The sequence below is a fragment of the Doryrhamphus excisus genome, chromosome 7, assembly GCF_030265055.1.
Source record: "Doryrhamphus excisus isolate RoL2022-K1 chromosome 7, RoL_Dexc_1.0, whole genome shotgun sequence".
In the NCBI taxonomy this organism is placed as follows: domain Eukaryota; kingdom Metazoa; phylum Chordata; class Actinopteri; order Syngnathiformes; family Syngnathidae; genus Doryrhamphus; species Doryrhamphus excisus.
In genome coordinates this window covers 12838116-12862240 of record NC_080472.1, presented here as the reverse complement: position 1 = coordinate 12862240, position 24125 = coordinate 12838116, and the positions used below count along the sequence as shown (strand labels likewise).

Below are 24125 nucleotides of genomic sequence, written 5' to 3'. Positions count from 1 at the left end.
ATTTGCAAACAAAAGCGAGCCGCATCGTCGAGAAGGTAAATGTCTTAGTCTAAGCCCCCAAAAGTCACATACTAAAGAGTCTCTGTATTGTAGATAGACTCTAGATGTTAAATAAAGTTGAAGTTGGCCAGAGAAGTTCGACCTTTACACATGAGCTTTCTGGCTGTACATGAGTGCTAGCTAGCATTAAAAGATGGCTAGGATAGCTAGCTAGCTAGCGAGGTGTAAATATTATAATCCAAATTGTTAAAACGTTTTTCTTGCCGCTTGTACTATCTCAAGAGGATTTCAGCGGTTGTAAAACATATAAGGTGAGTTGTGTCTCCCTCTAGGGTGTAAATGCAATATAACCGCCAAGCTGATACACCTCTACTTTAATGAATTAACAATTTAGTAACTGAACTAGTTCTCCCTGGGTTTGAGTTCTTCACCCTAGTAAGATATTATGGACGACTGTGTGCTTCAAACTTTGTAGGAACACTTTGAAGAAGCCAGTTTTCTCTTCCAGGTGCATAATTAGACATGCTGGTAAGAGTTTGCTGCAGAAGAACATGACTCCAGCCCTGACCAGGTATTCAACAACGGATGGTAAATCATCAACGTCACACACTTGTTGGCTTGTAATAATCTGTCTTTATTGTGCATGTCTTGCAAACATTTGGCGTTAAAGCACACAGACTAGTCTGGATACAAATGGTGTAGTGATGCTCCAGAAGTCATTAAAAGCTATTTACACAGACAGCATTCATTCATTCACACTGAATGAGAATGCACTGCTGATATATATTTATATATGTATATTTACTGTAGCAAATTAGGCTTTAAGCAAATCTATTAATAAAAAATATAGTTACAGTAGTACACTTTTTGCCATCATAGCTGTTCTTTACTATTGTTTCCTTTACCATTGAACTGCAGCAACAAGATTACCTCAGCGGATACACAAACATACACACATTTTTGATGCCATACACTGTACTATTGTAGTCTCTATGGTCTTCTTTGTGAAATTATCATAAACATTCATTTTTACTATTTTGTCAGATTTTGCACCATTGGTTAACACCCCATAATGTTCCAGCACAACTGCGTTAAGTAAACGTTTGAAGTTTTCTGTATCACATGTAAGCATATTTGGGGAGGCACTGTCATACGACAATTAGATACACAGCTTGTATTAACACAGAGCTCATCACATTTTCTTTGTCAACATTACTTATATTACTCCTTCTTTTTCTAGACAAAATACATGCAGCCAGAGTTAAGTTAATACCTGCTCTCAATGGAACATTGACACATTTTCTCCACACTACAAATGCAAACTGTTCTGTCTTAGTCTTTTTGACTGTGACCTATGAGGTTTATATAGCTCTACACTTGCACTTCTCATGAATGTATTTCATTTCTCGGCGCCGTCAAAAAATCTCATTTTTTCAGAGTGGACGGAGTCTCTGAGTCGCTGGATGGATGAAGCTGTTTCATCAGTGAAGAGCTCAGCAGGATCAAATGTTTTTGTGATTTGTTGCGTAAAAACGACTGTCTCTTTGCTTTGGTGCGACGTTTCACGGATTATTCGTTTTTGTGAAAATGTTCTGCTACTCTGAGAACTCTCAACAGTCCACGAAGAAGCTTGGCTGGCCTCCCCTGATGTTTTGACTGTGGACAGAAGCTTGGTATGGTGGGCTTCCGGGGATGCTTGTATACTTGACGTAAAGACGTGAATTTTTCCAGATGCCAGTCTTTGTGTTTCCTCAGATGAAGATGAGACCTCAGATGACAGGATAGTGATTTTCTCAGGTAAGTTTGGCTCAATTGTGATCAGCTTGGATCGTGTGGTGGAAGCTATGAGGTTATCGTGCATCTCTCCGACATCAGGAGATAATTTGGGATCAGAATATTTGACTGTTACCTTGGTTGGAGAAGATGAGGACAAGACAACATGCTCACTTGTCATCGTTGAGCTAATCTCAGCAAAGTCATCTGATGGCTGGACAGAATAGGAGAGGCTAATTTTCTCCCCAACTGGGCTTTTTAGATCCTTAAGGTCTTCTTTTGGGAGAGTTTTGTCAGGTTCCGAAGGTGAGGAGAGCCCAAATGTCGGAAACCTAAACCATCCTGTCCTTTCAGGACTTTTGGTTGCTTGTTGCTTGGTGCTTTTGTCCTCCTTTCCTTTGGGTTTATCTTTGTCTTGAACTTCCTTTGATGCAACTTGTTGTTTTTCTGTTTTTGCAACATCAAATTCAACTTCAAATTTCTTTAGGATATCACCAAGTGGTGTTGGAGTGGCTTGTGGTGATGTATTGTCCCCATTCAGTTCAACTTTCATCTCTAGTCGATTGTCTTTGTCAGCTGTGTCAATGGAAACAAATTCGTCTTCTGGTCTTGGTCTTGAAAAAGCCAGCTTTGGCATTTTAAACATTGACAGTTTGTATTTATTCGGAGAGATCTGGCCAACATCATCAGGCTCAGCCGTGGGAATTTCAGAATCTGATACTGTGGCTTTTAATGCATCCAATAGCCCAACATTCAATTCTGCTTGTTGGAGCTCCACCTGTGGTAGCTTGGACTCCAAATGTCCTTCTGGAAAAGAAACATCAACTTCCGGTGTGGCGACCTCTGCATCTTTCTTTGGTAAACTCAAATCAATTTCTGCAATGGAAACATCAACATCAGAATATTTGCTGCTTTGTTTTGCAAATGAGAATTTTGGTAATTTCACCATTGGCAGTTTAAATTTGGATGGCGATCCTTCAACATCACCTGGTTTAACTTCAATTTTAGGAGCCTCAATTTCCACTTCAGCTGACGGTAGTATCATTTCAACATCACGAAGTTCAACTTCAGCTTCTGGGACTCTGATCTCTCCATCTTTCTTTGATAAACTTATATCAATGTCTGGCCCTTTTATTTTTGGCATGGAGATTCCGAACTTTGGCATTTTAAACTTGCTCTCTTGGTCACCTATTTTCACATCAACCTCTGGTGGGTGAAACTCCGCTTGTGGTTGAGTGATTTCCAAACTTCCTTCTGGAATGGAAACATCAACATCTTGGACATCAACATCAGAATCTTTGCTGCTTTGTTTTGCAAATAAGAATTTTGGTAATTTCACTGTTGGCAGTTTAAATTTGGATGGCGATCCTTCAACATCACCTGGTTTAACTTCGACTTTAGGGGCCTCAATTTCCACTTTTGCTGATGGCAGTTTCATTTCAACATCACTGAGTTCAACTTCAGCTTCCGGGACTCTGATCTCTCCATCTTTCTTTGATAAACTTATATCAAGGTTGGGCCCTTTTGTTTTTGGCATGGAGATTCCGAACTTAGGCATTTTAAACTTGCTCTCCTGGTCACCCATTTTCACATCAACTACCGGTGAGTGAAACTCCGCTTGTGGTTGAGTGATTTCCAAACTTCCTTCTGGAATGGAAACATCAACATCTTGGACATCAACATCAGAATCTTTGCTGCTTTGTTTTGCAAATGAGAATTTTGGTAATTTCACTGTTGGCAGTTTAAATTTCGATGGCGATCCTTCAACATCACCTGGTTTGACTTCGATTTTAGGAGCCTCAATTTCCACTTTAGCTGATGGTAGTTTCATTTCAACATCACCGAGTTCAACTTCAGCTTCTTGTACTGTGATCTCTCCTTCTTTCTTTGATAAACTTATATCAAGGTCGGGTCCCTTTATTTTTGGCATGGAGATTCCGAACTTTGGCATTTTAAAATTGCTCTCCTGGTGACCTATTTTCATATCAACCTCTGGTGGGTGAAACTCTACTTGTGGTTGGGTGATTTCCAAACTTCTTTCTGGAATAGAAACATCAACATCTGGGACATCAACATTAAAATCTTTGCTGCTTTGTTTTGCAAATGAGAATTTTGGTAATTTCACTGTTGGCAGTTTAAATTTGGATGGCGATCCTTCAACATCACCTGGTTTAACTTCGACTTTAGGGGCCTCAATTTCCACTTTTGCTGATGGCAGTTTCATTTCAACATCACTGAGTTCAACTTCAGCTTCCGGGACTCTGATCTCTCCATCTTTCTTTGATAAACTTATATCAAGGTTGGGCCCTTTTGTTTTTGGCATGGAGATTCCGAACTTTGGCATTTTAAACTTGCTCTCCTGGTCACCCATTTTCACATCAACTACCGGTGGGTGAAACTCCGCTTGTGGTTGAGTGATTTCCAAACTTCCTTCTGGAATAGAAACATCAACATCTGGGACATCAACATCAGAATCTTTGCTGCTTTGTTTTGCAAATGAGAATTTTGGTAATTTCACTGTTGGCAGTTTAAATTTCGATGGCGATCCTTCAACATCACCTGGTTTGACTTCGATTTTAGGAGCCTCAATTTCCACTTTAGCTGATGGTAGTTTCATTTCAACATCACCGAGTTCAACTTCAGCTTCTGGTACTCTGATCTCTCCATCTTTCTTTGATAAACTTATATCAATGTCTGGCCCTTTTATTTTTGGCATGGAGATTCCGAACTTTGGCATTTTAAACTTGCTCTCCTGGTCACCTATTTTCACATCAACCTCTGGTGGGTGAAACTCCGCTTGTGGTTGAGTGATTTCCAAACTTCCTTCTGGAATGGAAACATCAACATCTTGGACATCAACATTAGAATCTTTGCTGCTTTGTTTTGCAAATGAGAATTTTGGTAATTTCACTGTTGGCAGTTTAAATTTTGATGGCGATCCTTCAACATCACCTGGTTTAACTTCGATTTTAGGAGCCTCAATTTCCACTTTAGCTGATGGTAGTTTCATTTCAACATCACCGAGTTCAACTTTAGCTTCTGGTACTCTGATCTCTCCATCTTTCTTTGATAAACTTATATCAAGGTCTGGCCCTTTTATTTTTGGCATGGAGATTCCGAACTTTGGCTTTTTTAACTTGCTCTCTTGGTCACCTATTTTCACATCAACCTCTGGTGGGTGAAACTCCGCTTGTGGTTGAGTGATTTCCAAAGTTCCTTCTGGAATGGAAACATCAACATCTTGGACATCAACATCAGAATCTTTGCTGCTCTGCTTTGCAAATGTGAATTTTGGTAATTTCACTGTTGGCAGTTTAAATTTGGATGGTGATCCTTCAACATCACCTGGTTTGACTTCAATTTTAGAAGCCTCAATTTCAACTTCAGCTGATGGCATTTTAATTTCCACATGACCGAGTTCAACTTCAGCTTCTGGTACTGTGATCTCTCCTTCTTTCTTTGATAAACTTATATCAAGGTCGGGCCCCTTTATTTTTGGCATGGAGATTCCGAACTTTGGCATTTTAAACTTGCTCTCCTGGTCACCTATTTTCATATCAACCTCTGGTGGGTGAAACTCTACTTGTGGTTGGGTGATTTCCAAACTTCCTTCTGGAATGGAAAAATCAACATCTGGGACATCAACATCAGAATCTTTGCTGCTTTGTTTTGCAAATGAGAATTTTGGTAATTTCACTGTTGGCAGTTTAAATTTGGATGGCGATCCTTCAACATCACCTGGTTTAACTTCGACTTTAGGGGCCTCAATTTCCACTTTTGCTGATGGCAGTTTCATTTCAACATCACTGAGTTCAACTTCAGCTTCCGGGACTCTGATCTCTCCATCTTTCTTTGATAAACTTATATCAAGGTTGGGCCCTTTTGTTTTTGGCATGGAGATTCCGAACTTAGGCATTTTAAACTTGCTCTCCTGGTCACCCATTTTCACATCAACTACCGGTGGGTGAAACTCCGCTTGTGGTTGAGTGATTTCCAAACTTCCTTCTGGAATGGAAAAATCAACATCTGGGACATCAACATCAGAATCTTTGCTGCTTTGTTTTGCAAATGTGAATTTTGGTAATTTCACTGTTGGCAGTTTAAATTTGGATGGCGATCCTTTAACATCACCTGGTTTAACTTCGACTTTAGGAGCCTCAATTTCTACTTCAGCTGATGGCATTTTCATTTCCACATGACCGAGTTCAACTTCAGCTACTGGGACTCTGATCTCTCCATCTTTTTTTGATAAACTTATATCAATGTCTGGCCCTTTTATTTTTGGCATGGAGATTCCGAACTTTGGCATTTTAAACTTGCTCTCCTGGTCACCTATTTTCACATCAACCTCTGGTGGGTGAAATTCTACTTGTGGTTGGGTGATTTCCAAACTTATTTCTGGAATGGAAACATCAACATCTTGGACATCAACATCAGAATCTTTGCTGCTCTGCTTTGCAAATGTGAATTTTGGTAATTTCACTGTTGGCAGTTTAAATTTGGATGGTGATCCTTCAACATCACCTGGTTTAACTTCGACTTTAGGAGCCTCAATTTCAACTTCAGCTGATGGCATTTTCATTTCAACATCACAGAGTTCAACTTCAGCTTCCGGGACTCTGACCTCTCCATCTTTCTTTGATAAACTTATATCAATGTCTGGCCCTTTTATTTTTGGCATGGAGATTCCGAACTTTGGCATTTTAAACTTGCTCTCTTGGTCACCTATTTTCACATCAACCTCTGGTGGGTGAAACTCCGCTTGGGGTTGAGTGATTTCCAAACTTCCTTCTGGAATAGAAACATCAACATCTGGGACATCAACATCAGAATCTTTGCTGCTTTGTTTTGCAAATGAGAATTTTGGTAATTTCACCGTTGGCAATTTAAATTTTGATGGCGATCCTTCAACGTCACCTGGTTTAACTTCGATTTTAGGAGCCTCAATTTCCACTTTAGCTGATGGTAGTTTCATTTCAACATCACCGAGTTCAACTTCAGCTTCTGGTACTCTGATCTCTCCATCTTTTTTTGATGAACTTATATCAATGTCTGGCCCTTTTATTTTTGGCATGGAGATTCCGAACTTTGGCATTTTAAACTTGCTCTCCTGTTCACCTATTTTCACATCAACCTCTGGTGGGTGAAACTCTACTTGTGGTTGAGTGATTTCCAAAGTTCCTTCTGGAATGGAAACATCAACATCTTGGACATCAACATCAGAATCTTTGCTGCTCTGCTTTGCAAATGTGAATTTTGGTAATTTCACTGTTGGCAGTTTAAATTTGGATGGTGATCCTTCAACATCACCTGGTTTGACTTCAATTTTAGAAGCCTCAATTTCAACTTCAGCTGATGGCATTTTCATTTCCACATGACCGAGTTCAACTTCAGCTTCTTGTACTGTGATCTCTCCTTCTTTCTTTGATAAACTTATATCAAGGTCGGGCCCCTTTATTTTTGGCATGGAGATTCCGAACTTTGGCATTTTAAACTTGCTCTCCTGGTCACCTATTTTCATATCAACCTCTGGTGGGTGAAACTCTACTTGTGGTTGGGTGATTTCCAAACTTCTTTCTGGAATGGAAACATCAACATCTGGAACATCAACATTAGAATCTTTGCTGCTTTGTTTTGCAAATGAGAATTTTGGTAATTTCACTGTTGGCAGTTTAAATTTGGATGGCGATCCTTCAACATCACCTGGTTTAACTTCGACTTTAGGGGCCTCAATTTCCACTTTTGCTGATGGCAGTTTCATTTCAACATCACTGAGTTCAACTTCAGCTTCCGGGACTCTGATCTCTCCATCTTTCTTTGATAAACTTATATCAAGGTTGGGCCCTTTTGTTTTTGGCATGGAGATTCCGAACTTTGGCATTTTAAACTTGCTCTCCTGGTCACCCATTTTCACATCAACTACCGGTGGGTGAAACTCCGCTTGTGGTTGAGTGATTTCCAAACTTCCTTCTGGAATAGAAACATCAACATCTGGGACATCAACATCAGAATCTTTGCTGCTTTGTTTTGCAAATGAGAATTTTGGTAATTTCACTGTTGGCAGTTTAAATTTCGATGGCGATCCTTCAACGTCACCTGGTTTAACTTCGATTTTAGGAGCCTCAATTTCCACTTTAGCTGATGGTAGTTTCATTTCAACATCACCGAGTTCAACTTCAGCTTCTGGTACTCTGATCTCTCCATCTTTTTTTGATGAACTTATATCAATGTCTGGCCCTTTTATTTTTGGCATGGAGATTCCGAACTTTGGCATTTTAAACTTGCTCTCCTGTTCACCTATTTTCACATCAACCTTTGGTGGGTGAAACTCTACTTGTGGTTGGGTGATTTCCAAACTTCCTTCTGGAATGGAAAAATCAACATCTGGGACATCAACATCAGAATCTTTGCTGCTTTGTTTTGCAAATGTGAATTTTGGTAATTTCACTGTTGGCAATTTAAATTTGGATGGCGATCCTTTAACATCACCTGGTTTAACTTCGACTTTAGGAGCCTCAATTTCTACTTCAGCTGATGGCATTTTCATTTCCACAAGACCGAGTTCAACTTCAGCTACTGGGACTCTGATCTCTCCATCTTTTCTTGATAAACTTATATCAATGTCTGGCCCTTTTATTTTTGGCATCGAGATTCCGAACTTTGGCATTTTAAACTTGCTCTCCTGGTCACCTATTTTCACATCAACCTCTGGTGGGTGAAACTCTACTTGTGGTTGGGTGATTTCCAAACTTCTTTCTGGAATGGAAACATCAACATCTGGGACATCAACATTAGAATCTTTGCTGCTTTGTTTTGCAAATGAGAATTTTGGTAATTTCACTGTTGGCAGTTTCAATTTGGATGGTGAACCTTCCACATCACCTGGTTTAACTTCGACTTTAGGAGCCTCAATTTCCACTTTTGCTGATGACAGTTTCATTTCAACATCACAGAGTTCAACTTCAGCTTCCGGGACTCTGATCTCTCCATCTTTCTTTGATAAACTTATATCAATGTCTGGCCCTTTTATTTTTGGCATGGAGATTCCGAACTTTGGCATTTTAAACTTGCTCTCCTGGTCACCCATTTTCACATCAACTACCGGTGGGTGAAACTCCGCTTGTGGTTGAGTGATTTCCAAACTTCCTTCTGGAATAGAAACATCAACATCTGGGACATCAACATCAGAATCTTTGCTGCTTTGTTTTGCAAATGAGAATTTTGGTAATTTCACTGTTGGCAGTTTAAATTTCGATGGCGATCCTTCAACGTCACCTGGTTTAACTTCGATTTTAGGAGCCTCAATTTCCACTTTAGCTGATGGTAGTTTCATTTCAACATCACCGAGTTCAACTTCAGCTTCTGGTACTCTGATCTCTCCATCTTTTTTTGATGAACTTATATCAATGTCTGGCCCTTTTATTTTTGGCATGGAGATTCCGAACTTTGGCATTTTAAACTTGCTCTCCTGTTCACCTATTTTCACATCAACCTCTGGTGGGTGAAACTCTACTTGTGGTTGAGTGATTTCCAAAGTTCCTTCTGGAATGGAAACATCAACATCTTGGACATCAACATCAGAATCTTTGCTGCTCTGCTTTGCAAATGTGAATTTTGGTAATTTCACTGTTGGCAGTTTAAATTTGGATGGTGATCCTTCAACATCACCTGGTTTGACTTCAATTTTAGAAGCCTCAATTTCAACTTCAGCTGATGGCATTTTCATTTCCACATGACCGAGTTCAACTTCAGCTTCTTGTACTGTGATCTCTCCTTCTTTCTTTGATAAACTTATATCAAGGTCGGGCCCCTTTATTTTTGGCATGGAGATTCCGAACTTTGGCATTTTAAACTTGCTCTCCTGTTCACCTATTTTCATATCAACCTCTGGTGGGTGAAACTCTACTTGTGGTTGGGTGATTTCCAAACTTCTTTCTGGAATGGAAACATCAACATCTGGGACATCAACATTAGAATCTTTGCTGCTTTGTTTTGCAAATGAGAATTTTGGTAATTTCACTGTTGGCAGTTTAAATTTGGATGGCGATCCTTCAACATCACCTGGTTTAACTTCGACTTTAGGGGCCTCAATTTCCACTTTTGCTGATGGCAGTTTCATTTCAACATCACAGAGTTCAACTTCAGCTTCCGGGACTCTGATCTCTCCATCTTTCTTTGATAAACTTATATCAATGTCTGGCCCTTTTATTTTTGGCATGGAGATTCCGAACTTTGGCATTTTAAACTTGCTCTCCTGGTCACCTATTTTCACATCAACCTCTGGTGGGTGAAACTCCGCTTGTGGTTGAGTGATTTCCAAACTTCCTTCTGGAATGGAAACATCAACATCTTGGACATCAACATCCGAATCTTTGCTGCTTTGTTTTGCAAATGAGAATTTTGGTAATTTCACTGTTGGCAGTTTAAATTTGGATGGCGATCCTTCAACGTCACCTGGTTTAACTTCAATTTTAGAAGCCTCAATTTCAACTTCAGCTGATGGCATTTTAATTTCCACATGACCGAGTTCAACTTCAGCTTCTGGTACTGTGATCTCTCCTTCTTTCTTTGATAAACTTATATCAAGGTCGGGCCCCTTTATTTTTGGCATGAAGATTCCGAACTTTGGCATTTTAAACTTGCTCTCCTGGTCACCTATTTTCATATCAACCTCTGGTGGGTGAAACTCTACTTGTGGTTGGGTGATTTCCAAACTTCCTTCTGGAATGGAAAAATCAACATCTGGGACATCAACATCAGAATCTTTGCTGCTTTGTTTTGCAAATGTGAATTTTGGTAATTTCACTGTTGGCAATTTAAATTTTGATGGCGATCCTTTAACATCACCTGGTTTAACTTCGACTTTAGGAGCCTCAATTTCTACTTCAGCTGATGGCATTTTCATTTCCACAAGACCGAGTTCAACTTCAGCTACTGGGACTCTGATCTCTCCATCTTTTCTTGATAAACTTATATCAATGTCTGGCCCTTTTATTTTTGGCATGGAGATTCCGAACTTTGGCATTTTAAACTTGCTCTCCTGGTCACCTATTTTCACATCAACCTCTGGTGGGTGAAACTCTACTTGTGGTTGGGTGATTTCCAAACTTCTTTCTGGAATGGAAACATCAACATCTGGGACATCAACATTAGAATCTTTGCTGCTTTGTTTTGCAAATGAGAATTTTCGTAATTTCACTGTTGGCAGTTTCAATTTGGATGGTGAACCTTCCACATCACCTGGTTTAACTTCGACTTTAGGAGCCTCAATTTCCACTTTTGCTGATGACAGTTTCATTTCAACATCACAGAGTTCAACTTCAGCTTCCGGGACTCTGATCTCTCCATCTTTCTTTGATAAACTTATATCAATGTCTGGCCCTTTTATTTTTGGCATGGAGATTCCGAACTTTGGCATTTTAAACTTGCTCTCTCGGTCACCTATTTTCACATCAACTTCCGGTGGGTGAAACTCCACTTGTGGTTGGGTGATTTCCAAACTTCCTTCTGGAATAGAAACATCAACGTCTGGGACATCAACATCAGAATCTTTGCTGCTTTGTTTTGCAAATGTGAATTTGGGTAAATTCACTGTTGGCAGTTTAAACTTGGATGGGGATCCTTCAACATCACCTGGTTTAACTGCGATTTTAGGAGCCTCAATTTCCACTTTAGCTGATGGTAGTTTCATTTCAACATCACCGACTTCAACTACAATTTCTGGGACTGTGATCTCTCCATCTTTCTTTGATGAACTTATATCAATGTCTGGTCCTTTTATTTTTGGCATGGAGATTCCGAACTTTGGCATTTTAAACTTGCTTTCTTGGTCACCTATTTTCACATCAACCTCTGGTGGATGAAACTCCGCTTGTGGTTGAGTTATTTCCAAACTTCCTTCTGGAATGGAAACATGAACATCAGAATCTTTGCTGCTTTGTTTTGCAAATGAGAATTTTGGTAATTTCACTGTTGGCAGTTTAAATTTGGATGGCGATCCTTCAACATCACCTGGTTTAACTTCAATTTTAGGAGCCTCAATTTCCACTTCAGCTGATGGCATTTTCATTTCCACATGACCGAGTTCAACCTCAGCTTCTGGGACTCTGATCTCTCCATCTTTCTTTGGTAAACTTTTATCAATGTCTGGCCCTTTTATTTTTGGCATGGAGATTCCGAACTTTGGCATTTTAAACTTACTCTCCTGGACACCTATTTTCACATCAACTTCCGGTGGGTGAAACTCCACTTGTGGTTGGGTGATTTCCAAACTTCCTTCTGGAATAGAAACATCAACATCTGGGACATCAACATCGGAATCTTTGCTGCTTTGTTTTGCAAATGTGAATTTGGGTAATTTCACTGTTGGCAGTTTAAATTTGGATGGCGATCCTTCAATATCACCTGGTTTAACTTGGATTTTAGGAGCCTCAATGTCCACTTTAGCTGATGGTAGTTTCATTTCCACAGCACCAAGTTGAACTTCAGCGGCTGGGCGTGTGATCTCTCCTTCTTTCTTTGATAAACGTATGTCAATGTCCGGTGGTTTGCATTCCTTAACCAAGCATGAATTAATATCTGGTCCTTTTACATCCAATCTTGAAATCTCTCCTTTCCCTTCTTGTCCAACACCTAAATTAGTCTGTAACATTTCAGGTTTTTTATCTTGCAGTGGTGGTAATGCATATGCTTTTTCTGGACTTAACTCCACAAATTTAGGCCCCGTATTTTTCACTGCAACATCTTTTTTGAAAATGCCAACATTGATTTGTGGCCCAGTGATTTCAGGAACTGTGAAGTCAAGATTTGGCAATTTAAATTTCCTTCCTTTTATTTCCTTTTCAGTATCTGTGGGCAACCCTGCAATACCAACAAAGGGCTGCTCCTCTGGAAAATTCAGGTATGTTGAATTTGGATCAAGTGATTTGACTCCTGTCTTTGAGAAACCCAAATCAATTTCAGGGCCTCTAATTTTTGGCAAGGCTATTTCAAATTTGGGCATTTGAAATGGACTTCCTTTTCCTTCAAGGTCCTTCTCGACTGGTGAATCAACCAAATCAATGTATTCAATTCTCTCACCGATACCTCCAAGTTCACTTGTAACTGCCACAACAGTAGTATCAGCTTCTTGCATTTTTGCACCTGCTGTGATCCCTCCACTCAGTATGTCATCTTCACTTAGTTCCGTTTTCGATGCGTTTTCTTGTAGGAATATAGTTCTTTCTCCTTTAACCTCGTCACCATTTTGTCCAGAAATATTTGCTTTTGGCAAATACATACCAATTTCAGGGATTCTAAAGTCAGACTTTGAAAACCCAATGGTTGGCAAAACTATCTTTGCAGTCATTGATTTCTTATCAGACTCTTTTGAGTCATCAAGTTCACGCTCTTGGGTTGCTTGTTTGACATTTATCAGTGTATCACCTTGGTCCACTTTGGTCACACGTAGAACCTCTTCTCCTGTTAAATCATCCAGTTTGATCTTTGGTTGTTTGTATGAAGTTGTGGCTATTTCTGTAGAGGCAGTTACCTCCAGCTGACTGATAGTTACCCCCTGTTTTGTTTTGCTGTCGTTAACTTTTGTGGGTGTTTTTACAGATATTCTTTGTGCATTTGCATCTATGACAGTGATTTCTTCAGGGATACGTACTCCACACATATCAACCTTTGGCAGTTTATATCCAGGCAACTTTGAAACAGCCTCTTTCACTCTGTCAACATCGATTGATAGTTGGACTGTTTCTGGTGTCTCTTCATGGCGTCCTTTGGCTTTGGTCTTTATAGACACGGCTTCCATTCCAGGAATTTCAATGTCTTCACGCTTAGGAAGGCCAGTTCTTTTTTTTGTTTTTCCTTTGTCTTTGAGTGGGGATGTTTCTTCAATCCTCTCACTCGTAATTATTTGAGTACTGGTCGTTTTATCTGGCGAATTCCCCATAACAATGCCTTGACCTGCTATTTCTAAACTTGCACCAAGTGTTTTTAGCCTTTTGGGTGATTTTGCTTTTGTCTCCTTCTGGGATTTGTCCTTTCCTAACATTTTCATTTTTAATTCTGACCTTTCTTTCTTTTTCTTCTTACCACCCGGAGACAGTTGTGCAGAGGGACTTTCTTGGCCTGCCAAGGCTACAGATAGATCTGTTGTTTTCAAAGTGCTGTCAATACTGATGAGCTCCACCTTGTGTTGAATGGTTTGTGGTTTAGACATTCTTGAGTCAGAATCCTGTAACAGAGTCAACTCCTCTGCCCCATGGATTTCAAGCCTTCCATCTGAGGGGCTTTGAAGGCTCTCAGGTGAGACCAGTTCCACAGCTTCTTGTGTTTGATGAATTTCGGTCACGGTTGTTGGTGCATCTGTGTCCTGCTCTTCTGATGAACTAATGCGGCCTCTCTTTGTCAGCCTTGGAAGCTTCATTTTATGCCGTTTCTTGCCTTTGAGGGCATCCTGAGATTTTATAGGGGACTCTGTGTCACTTGTTGTGGGACTCAACTCCAACTTTCTCTGCTCGTCGGCTTCTGAGGAACTGTGAGACCTTGCAAACCGTGATTTTCGTCCTCTCCCTAAGGAAGGAAACTTTGGCCAAGAAATGCGTGCATCACCTCGCCTCTTGGTTTTCCCATGCTCTCTCATCTCTGGAGTGAAGGTTTCATTCTCCTGATGAGGAATAGAAATGTGAAATGTTAGATATGCCTCATTAAAAGACATCACAAAGTCTGAAGATAGACTTAAAAATAGTTACAGGGATGATGTCACATTCAGCGATGGGTTCAGTCTCTGTGATGTCTGGTTTGCGTTTTAAGCACAGCTTCATTTTGTAAGCTTGAGCATGCTCCATAATCTGAATGGCATCCTGATATGACACGTTGTCAAAATACACGGTGGCACTGAGAATCTGATCACCTGCATATCAAGAAAGTGTACAAGGAATGCCGTGTAAAGGTTAACAGAAAAAAAATATATGCAAGATGAATACAGCATACATTTTAACTAGAGTGATCACGTACCTTCTTTCAATTGTAGACTTTTTGAGGCAGGTGACTCTGGTAGTACTTCTTTGATAAAGATTCCCTCTTTCCCTCCTCCACCATAGACAAGACCTTCTGCACAACCATCTTGAGCTGTTTTCACTATAACCCCCGACTCCGGGCTGTAGGCTTCCTGTCCAAACACCAACATGTAGTCATTAAATATTATCTGATTGACAGCAGCCCCCACCTGATGCACTTTAGAATCAGATAAAGAAAAAGAAGAATTGTTTCACCTTCAGTTTGCTCATCTTTGGTGTTGAGCGGGGGTCAAATCTGCACCCAAAACCTGACTTTTTAGCCTTCTTTCCTCTCCCTCTCTTGTGATGTTGCTCATGCTCACACTGAAACAAAATACTGTTGCTGAGCTGGAGTCCTCTTGGAAAATTACCAATTGTCAGTCATTTATATGAGCTGCTGGCCACTTTCCAGTTGTATATTACAATGCTCTTTACCTCCTTGTCACTGCCACTGTATTTCTCAGTTTCTGGATGTTCTTCAACTGGGGACGATCCTTGAGGGCGTGGTCTCTCTCCCTCAGTGAAATGAGTTGGCTCGTCACATGCCTACATGGACAGCAGGTAGGCAGGTCTTTAACTGTTTTTTTCCACTTTAGTGAATTTACAAAGATCTGGATGACAGAATGTGTGAGAATGACACTTTTCTGCGCCAACCACAGCTGTGACTTTTCTCTGTCTTTGTCCCATTGTTGGTGTTTTTCCAGGACTAGTTAACAAACTAGTCTACAGATATTACATTGTGCCTTCCTAAAATCTGCAATTCACCTTGAATGGTTCATTTTCATCCAGTTAAAGCTCACATTACTATCAGGGATTCTCATGGCATTGAATCGACCGCAAGGTTGTCTCAGAAGGCATTTCGCCTCTCATCTGATTAGGCTTCATCAGTTCATGCCCATTAAAAAAACATCTTCAGGCATTTTTAGGAATTGCAGGGGATCATTATTTTGATTATGAATGTTTGTCTTAGGCCTTCCAAACAAACATGTCTGACTCTTTAAGTCCAAAAGACTCACTGAATGGTCCTCTGAGGGGAGTTCAGGGCCTCTCAGCCTGCGACCTGCTCCTGTGGGCAGAAACACAACATAAATACAAACTTCACTTATATGCTACATACCGTGTTTATTTATTTAATTGCAATTGTTGTGTCTCATCTACCCAGTAAACGTTACAACCTGTGAGATGCAGAGGCTAATGATAAGCCAGAGTAGAGTTCTTACTGGCAATAATTCCTCCAGGAATCCTATCCCCTCCATGTTCTGTTAAGTGATACTCAGTATTGATTCATACAGAGGAGACGCATGCAGACTCTCAGCCATTCAATGTTGCCAAAAAGAGAATAGGACTACAATTGGATCTGGTATGTTGTTGTTAGCATCAGTAGCCCTGAACCATCCTCGTCAACTCAGTGAGCAGCTAATTGCTTAAAGGAAAAGTGTACTTTTTCTAGAAATTGGCCCATCATCCACAATCCTTATGTGAGACATGAAGACAAGTCTTTCTCTTTTCTGTGCATTCAAAATATATAAAAACAGATAAAAGCGGCAGCTCAGTAATGCACATAATTAGCTCCAACTGCATTTTATCGATTTATATTTATGCTGTAGCCATGTAGCAACAAGCACGCTCATGATGCCATGCAATACAATACTATACTATACTATTTTGCCATACTTGGTCGTTTAAGCATTCCCAGAATTTTCTTCCTGGGCACATTGATTTCACATATCAACATAGAAAAAACCTAGTGTTAGCTTTTCCAAACTCATAAACGCAAACAGCTTTAGTGGCCTCAGCTCTAATATATAGCTTTATGTTTCGGTCGTGGTTGCTGACGCCCTGTGGGAAAGTATGTGGTGAAGCTAGTCGCTAGCCCGCTAGTACCTAGCCGGTGTGGTGTGGCACTACGCCAGTAAAGTAGTTCTTCGGCATAACAATGAAAACATCAATGCGAATAACAATGTCACTGTAGTTTGGTTAGCAGCCATTAGCATGCTAACCAAATAAAAACCAGTACTGGGGAAGTCATTGTCGGGATTCACTAACCAAGATTCTACTGTACATTATTTCCTATGATTTGAAAGTAGAACAACTTAGAAGTCAACCAGCATCCACTGTATTCATTTGCAGGATTACACAAAAGACACTGTCCTACCAAACTAATATTGTGAGATCCGCCCACAGTATTAACATTAATGCGAGTAGCTCGGAACGCTATTTTAAGTACATTAGGCTGCAATTAGTGGCAGACTGTGAGGTTAAAAAATACACAAAATGACATCCATTTGGTAATTAGAAAAAAAACACGACCCACATTCAGTTTACAGAGACTATATGAAGAGCTTGCAACCAAAAGGCGCTAAATCCATTTTGACTGATTTCGAGAAAATCAATGATTTTTAATTACGCACATATCAATCTATTTGGTCATCAAGTCTATATTACAAATTAAAGAGCTATCAATATAGGTCATAAAAATGCATGCTATAAAAATGTATTTTATATATTTTTTTTATTAATTTTTTTTCGGATTTAGCGCCTTTTGGCTGAAATTATGGATTTAGCGCCTTTTGGCTGAAATAAATTTGAAGTCACCTTTAACTTCTTCAATGGCATTGTTGTAAAAGAATGTAAGGTGCTTTATGTGCTATGCTAATAAAATAATTACAACACAGAAGCCATTCTCAACATACAATACACCCCCCCACCCACACACACACACACACACATGCACTCGTTCACCTTCACACATTACAGAAACAAAATGTTATAACCTACCACTAGTACACTGTTACTGATAAAATTTTGTTAAGATGTTATAGCACACATTTACATCATCCACATTCCATGATGATCAGCTTTAACACAACTCAACATACCCAATTATACAAGACAATGGTACAAGACATGTCATACATTGCAGGTGCATTCAACCTGTAGGCTGCAGTCGAGCGACACATGAAAAATAACAATTTGCAGACAATAATAAAAATGTTATTTAAAGCAGTGCTCATATTTGACTGCGCCATGAAGGTGACAGTGACAAAAATCATCTCATTACAAACTCTTTACATTGTATGTTTTTTAGTACAAGTAAAATAATGTTTCTCATGAAAGTTGGAGGTGTCAAGGTAGAGACATGCCTTTTATGGCATAAAAAAAACTTCCATGTTACAGAATACTGTAAAAACACAATTTGTGTTCTCCTGAATTGCATAACATACTGTAACTATCATACGTGTACTTCATGTACACAAACAAAACAGGATGCGCACTGATACTGGCTTTCTGTATGTGCAGTGCCAATTGTATTCTTCTCTCTGATTGGTCAGATTATCAATAGATGGGAAACTTGGGCCAATCAGAATAAAGAATAAAGAAAGGGATTTAGCTCCTTTTGGTTGAAATCTGAAATGGAAATAGCGCCTTTTGGTTGAAAGCATAAATTTCATATCACTTTTTTTCATATTTTTAAAAATGATTTCAAGACCAAAATATGTGATTTGGATACACGACAGAGGTCTATTAAACTCATGAAAAACATGCAACTTAGTGAAAATTGGATTTAGCGCCTTTTGGTTGCAAGCTCTTCATATTCATACTGCAAGTTAATTCCATTCAGTAACCTGTAACCTGGGTCTGATTTTTTCATGTCTGTAAACAGTACAATTCCCATTTTTTCAAATATGACTCAGGTCTCATTCACATGTAAATGTAAATCCGATATGTATGAACATCCAATTTCTCACTAGGGCTGCGGGGCTATGCTGGAACTATCCCAGCTGTCTTTGGGCGGGACTGCCTTTGGACTGGTCTGCAGCCAATCGCTCGGGACATATAGACAAACGATCATTCACACTCACATTCATACCTATGGACAATTAACCAAACATGCACAGAAGGAAACCAGAGTACAGAAAACTCATATCTGTAGGGCTCTAATAATGATAAAAACCTTAATTAGAAGGTAGTAAACAGGTTTTCTATGCTTGCACCAGGAGAATATTCCATTTATTAGTAAGGGATTTAACAGGAATTCACTTATTGCAGCCATGTCAGGAACCAATCAACCGTGGTAAACGAGGGATTACTGTATCGCACTTTAAAATTGATGGCACCGCTGAAACAGTGGGATTCCACAAAACCAAACTCTTTTGCAGTGAAGGTGCTGAATTACATTTTCTAACAACTTCTACAGCAGGAATTCAGTGATGGTCAATGTCTCCATCAATTCCACAAATAAATATGTTGAGCAACTTCAGGAATGCCAACGCTCTCATCATTTCCCACAGAAAATGCAGGAAATGGCTTGAGTTTGTGTTTCACCTGTCTGTCCCAATCTGCCAATTTTGATATTTTCTCTGCCATAGTATTCCTTGTCGGACTAATGTTGCCCCTTCTCGGAACACACACTCCACAGCCGCCAAAGCATGCAGCCAAGCAGCTCACCTACCTGCTGATGTTCCTTGTTCAAGTCCTACAACTAAACAGAGGCGCTAACAAGAAGTTGTCCAAAGCACTTTTAAATACAGCTGCTGTCTTGTTACTGACAAAGCCACTCGAGTGTTCAGTGGACAAAGAAGGCGGGACACTTTCATTTTATACACTCACCTGTGTGCACGTGTCACTTTGTCGTACTTTGATGAGCCCAATAGTAAGGTGATATGTCAAGTCAAACGTTTGTTAGTTAGTGTGATTATGTAAAAACTAACAACATGAGCGATTTCCATCAATTTTTTTCCCTGTTTTTGTAAACATTGATTGATAAGATATTTTTCATGTTCTGTCCTTATTTCTCAGAAAATAATATAATATTAATCATATACAGTATAATAATAGTGTATCTCAGGGGGATTTGGTGTTGATGCAAATTTGGATGGGAAGTCAACACCCGACTGAGTGACATAGTTGTTCTTTATTCACTGCTGATCGTTGCTACTAAAATCACTTTAATCTGATTATTTAATATTGTTGCTATTTGTGTTTGCAAAAGGCCTTCTATAGATGTAAGCTATTAATAAACCTGAGAGGAAAAACTACTATATTTGATGCACTCTGCTGCTTCAACTTATGAAGACTGATGTTCCAGGATATTGTCATGAAGCGGATCTTAGCACATCGGGATGGATTAAAGACAGAGGGGAGTCTCAAGGCTAAAGCCATCATGGCGTCTGTCAAGTACACACCACTAATGAAGTGTTAGTTCATGGCGTCACTGTGTGCAGTCAGCTTTACATGACTTTAGTTGACTGCATGATGTACGTATGCCTCTTGTTCACTGCCTCAGACACGGCGTTACACACACAAGGAACTCCTTTCTCAAATATTTGTCATTTAAGGCAGCTTTCACTGCTTAATTGTCTAAATATAGGTATTTTTGACTCTGCTGTATGAATATGTGATACATGCTGTACAGAAGCATTTGGCAGAAGCAAGTATAGCCACAGTAACAGTAGCTGCTGCATGATTCCTTGTAGGCTGTGACTGCAGCACTGCACATGGGTGTGGCTCCTCCCTTGCTGCTAAAGTGCACTGACCACTTCGTCTTATCTTTGCAAGCATAACACCGCGATGTCCACATTTGTGTTGCAACTGATTGCAATTATAATGTCTTGCCAAAACGAAACATGAAGTGTTTGTTATATAGTTTCCTGTGTGATCGTATGAGCTGTCTCCATTTCTTTTACAAGCTAAACTAATCAAAAGCGTACAGCTCATTATTTGTGCTCTTGGATTTGGATTCTTCTTGGTGTTGGACACAAGCTTCTTTCACTGCAGGCAAATTGTTTGTATCAAAATTAAAATAAAGTATAAGCCAAGAAATAATTTGATTTTCTGCATGGTTTGAACCTGCGACCGCTAAATCTTTCGGTATATTCATCACCTGGAGAGAAATTAAGTGACATACTGGAATCCTCAAATTTCATGTCTTCATCTGCCTTTATTTCATGATGAAAATATACTGCATGAACATAAACTCAACTTGTAATTTGAACCAATTATGGTGACAAAAGTTCAAATTGCTTTAAAAGAATCCGGTGAAAGAAAATCAGCATTTATATAAATGATATTGATAATATCACTAATGATAATATGCCTTCATCCCTGTTGATTTGTTAGTTAGCAGGATTAGTTACATGAGTCATTAAACTTTGTGAAGAAATATGCAGTCGGTGTGTATAAAGGTGTGCTGTCTGTGTCCACATCAGGACCATTGGACTTTACCGGATGTCTGAACCTCTACTGAGAGCAACAGCTTTTCTCAGCTTTTGAGACATCTGAGACAGATGTTGATGTCAGTCAAAATGTGAATTAAAGGCACTGTGATGGACAAGGGTAAAAATTATTTAAATGCAGATCCCTGCCCGTCTGCAGAACAGTAGAGAACAGGACAAAACACAACAGGCGCCTGGCTCACTTCCAAGCAGAAATCCAAATTCTTCACTATTTCTCTATGACCTTGAATGTCCTGCAGCTCCTAGAGCAACACCAACATCTCTGCATCTTCTCAGGGATGTTCTTATCAAAATATCTGCCAGTCTAGCTTCAACTAACTAACATTTTAGAATCAAATGTATTGATTTGTAATTTGGATTTTTCATCTACTGGGAAAAACAAATCAGTTCTTTTTGGCAATAAAGTGAGTGAGTGAGTAAATAAAATGACCTTTTTAAAGTTTCATTTAAAAGCAAAAATAGCTCAGAAACACTCAACTTTGTTGGATAATGCCAAATGAATCAAACCAATTTCAACTTGAAACGTAAAATCAATATTTATGCAGATTGATAATGAATATACAGCCAGGAATCAGGAACCATCGCTGACAGAAACAGACGGAACAGACTTTGACCTCGGCTTGATCATGCTAGCACATGTGATGTGCTTTTAGAATAAAGGCTAGAAGAATTCACCCCATACGACTCACTCGAACAATGCATTTAATAGCCCTAAGAGGAAAATAATAACATGATGCATCAGGAGGAAGGCAGAACACTGCGGCACAAAGAATGCATTGCAAAGAATGTGTCTCTTAATTCAGTATGCCCGAGTGTTTGACAAGTGATGTTACAGGTGGCAGCTCTTTTATTCTATGTCACATTTGGTCTGCAGCTTTAAGCATGACATCATCTTTTTGTCTCCTGCCACAGTCTTTACTGTCCTGATGGTGTCGGCCACCATAGGAAGTGCTTCTGTGCAGCAGCAGCAGGATGGCAAGCTCGCCAGCAGCGTTTAAGATGATGACATCTCTGCAGACGACACACCCAACGCTCACTGCAGGTCAGCATCAGCACCGCGCACATCAGACGCACGCACACACACACACACACACCGCTCCTGCTGCATAACAACTGCTGAGTGAGTGAGTTGCTCAGCTCACAGAAAGTCAGACAGACAGACAGTGATTAAAGGGATTAAAGGAACTGATGTTCACCTGTCCCAGAAGGGGCGGCGTGCCAGTTAGGGAAGGCCAGGTGGAAGCAGTCGCACATGATGGCGGCAGCGGTGGCGTCTGCAGCGAAGACCAGCTCCTTGGCCGTCAAGGCGGGTACCGATGGAGGGATGACTGGGGGTGCCACTTCCTCCCCTCCTCGGCTTGTCCCGTGTCAGTGGTGCTGAGAGATTGCGCGAGGAGAATGAGAGCACTCGTCGCTGTCCGCCGAGTGGAGAGTGAAAGCAGGCTTGCCCTGTAAACATGGACCTCCAGCACTGCTCAATAACTTCATTATGGGAGGAGCTGCCCCCCCCCACCATACAGCACCCCTCCCAACACAGGCTCATCCCTTCTTTCTCCTTCTTAACCCTCCTCCTCGTCCTCTCCCCTCGCAACAGTCTCATTGATTGCTCTAATCAGACAAGGACATTCAGCACTGATGGGAGTGTGTGTGTCCATGTATGCGTGCGTGTGTTTTAAAGTTTACTGACATGAGGCCATAAGTTGATTTGCTGCTGTGTGCTTGCAGTTTAAATCCCCTCTTTGTGTACACAACTCGATGCTTGAGCAGTCATATTGCCTCAATCAGACAGTCAACAGGAAAACAAACCAAAAACAAAAGTTGGATGAAATGTTGACCGGCCTAATCAGGCCAGTGCCTCCTTGTTTGGTATTCCAGCACATTAGCTGTTGATTTATATTCAAGGGATCACCATGATCACAAGCTTGGAATAATGACTCAAACAATGAGACACTGCAGCGCAACTAAGATTTTAATGCGGCTGTCAGAAGGCGGTTTCACACCAGCGGTTCATACATTAATGGCTGTGTCTTGAGTTATTTTGTGGGGACAGTAAATTTACACTATTACATATACATGTACACTGACTATTTTACATTGTATCCATGTGTCATGATGTCATTATTGACTCATGAAAGATATCATAAAATATATACATATATTGGACTGCGTGGCGGTCAAGTGGTTAGCGCACAGACCTCACAGCTAGGATACTCGAGTGGTCCACCCTCGGCCATCTCTGTGTGGAGTTTGCATGTTCTCCTCTTGCATGCGTGGGTTTTCTCCGGGTACTCCGGTTTCCTCCCACATTCCACAAACATGCTAGGTTAATTGGTGACTCCAAATTATCCATAGGTATGAATGTGAGTGTGAATGGTTGTTTGTCCATATGTGCCCTGTGATTGGCTGGCCACCAGTCCAGAGTGTACCCCGCCTCTCGCCCGAAGACAGCTTGGATAGGCTCCAGCACCCCCGCAACACTCGTGAGGATAAGCGGTAGAAAATTAATGAATGAATCTACATATATTGTTGCCTAACTTAAGCATTTTCAAGCATAAATATAGCTAAATGAACTAAAATACAAATATAAGTGTTTAAGTTTATTTTATGTATTTATTGTTTTAAATACTTAGATAAATAATGATTAGTTTTATTATAATTATATATAAGTATATATATATATATATATATATATATATGTATATGTGTGTGTATGTGGGTATATGGCCATATAGATATACGGGGGGTGGCTCTGCGGGGGTCTGGCGTAGGGCGTTCCATCTCTACCGCCCGGTCCTCCATGGGGCAGTGTGCCCGGGCCTCTTCTGTCCTGGACGGGGCGGTCCTATGTCGGTGGTCAGGCCTGGGGTTCTGGGGCGGACCTGGTTCTGCTTCCTGGGGGTGTGTGGGGGGCGGTGCCTCCGACCGTGGGCGGGCTCCCTTCCGGCCGGCGGGGGCGCCCCTGTGCCCACGGGTGTGTGGCCTTCGATGCCCTTCTGCCCTAGTGGGGTATGGTCTCCCACTGGTCTCGGGGGTGCGGCTCTCCTCCGGCCTGCTGGCGCCCTGTTGCCGG

At 40.5% G+C, this 24125-nt stretch overlaps 1 protein-coding gene across 3 annotated transcripts; it reads right to left on the bottom strand.

Annotated features, from left to right (window-relative positions):
• Positions 1–439: 439 nt before the first annotated feature.
• Positions 440–22566, bottom strand: LOC131131814 (neuroblast differentiation-associated protein AHNAK-like). 3 transcript variants are annotated; one of them, XM_058076717.1, is made up of 7 exons: positions 22252–22566; positions 15836–15885; positions 15255–15365; positions 15036–15143; positions 14779–14932; positions 14514–14674; positions 440–14428 (listed from the first exon to the last, which is right to left on the bottom strand). In XM_058076717.1, exons 1-7 carry the CDS (start codon positions 22307–22309, stop codon positions 1400–1402), a joined length of 13671 nt encoding a protein of 4556 aa, XP_057932700.1. In that variant the 5' UTR covers positions 22310–22566; the 3' UTR covers positions 440–1399. The 3 variants fall into 3 exon arrangements, with proteins under 3 accessions (XP_057932700.1, XP_057932702.1, XP_057932701.1); XM_058076718.1 differs by lacking the exon at positions 22252–22566 and adding an exon at positions 19273–19350 and having other exon boundaries at positions 441–14428; XM_058076719.1 differs by lacking the exons at positions 15836–15885; positions 22252–22566 and having other exon boundaries at positions 14779–14928; positions 15255–15531.
• Between the last annotated feature and the right edge of the window lie 1559 nt (positions 22567–24125).

Excerpts from the sequence above, each read along its gene's own strand:
- LOC131131814 (XM_058076717.1), bottom strand. The coding sequence starts at position 22,309 with ATGTGCGACTGCTTCCACCTGGCCTTCCCTAACTGGCACGCCGCCCCT. Across the intron at positions 15,366-15,835 it reads TCCCCTCAGAGGACCATTCA|GCATGTGACGAGCCAACTCA; the intron begins GTGAGTCTTTTG and ends CTGTCCATGTAG. Across the intron at positions 15,144-15,254 it reads ACAGTGGCAGTGACAAGGAG|TGTGAGCATGAGCAACATCA; the intron begins GTAAAGAGCATT and ends ATTTTGTTTCAG.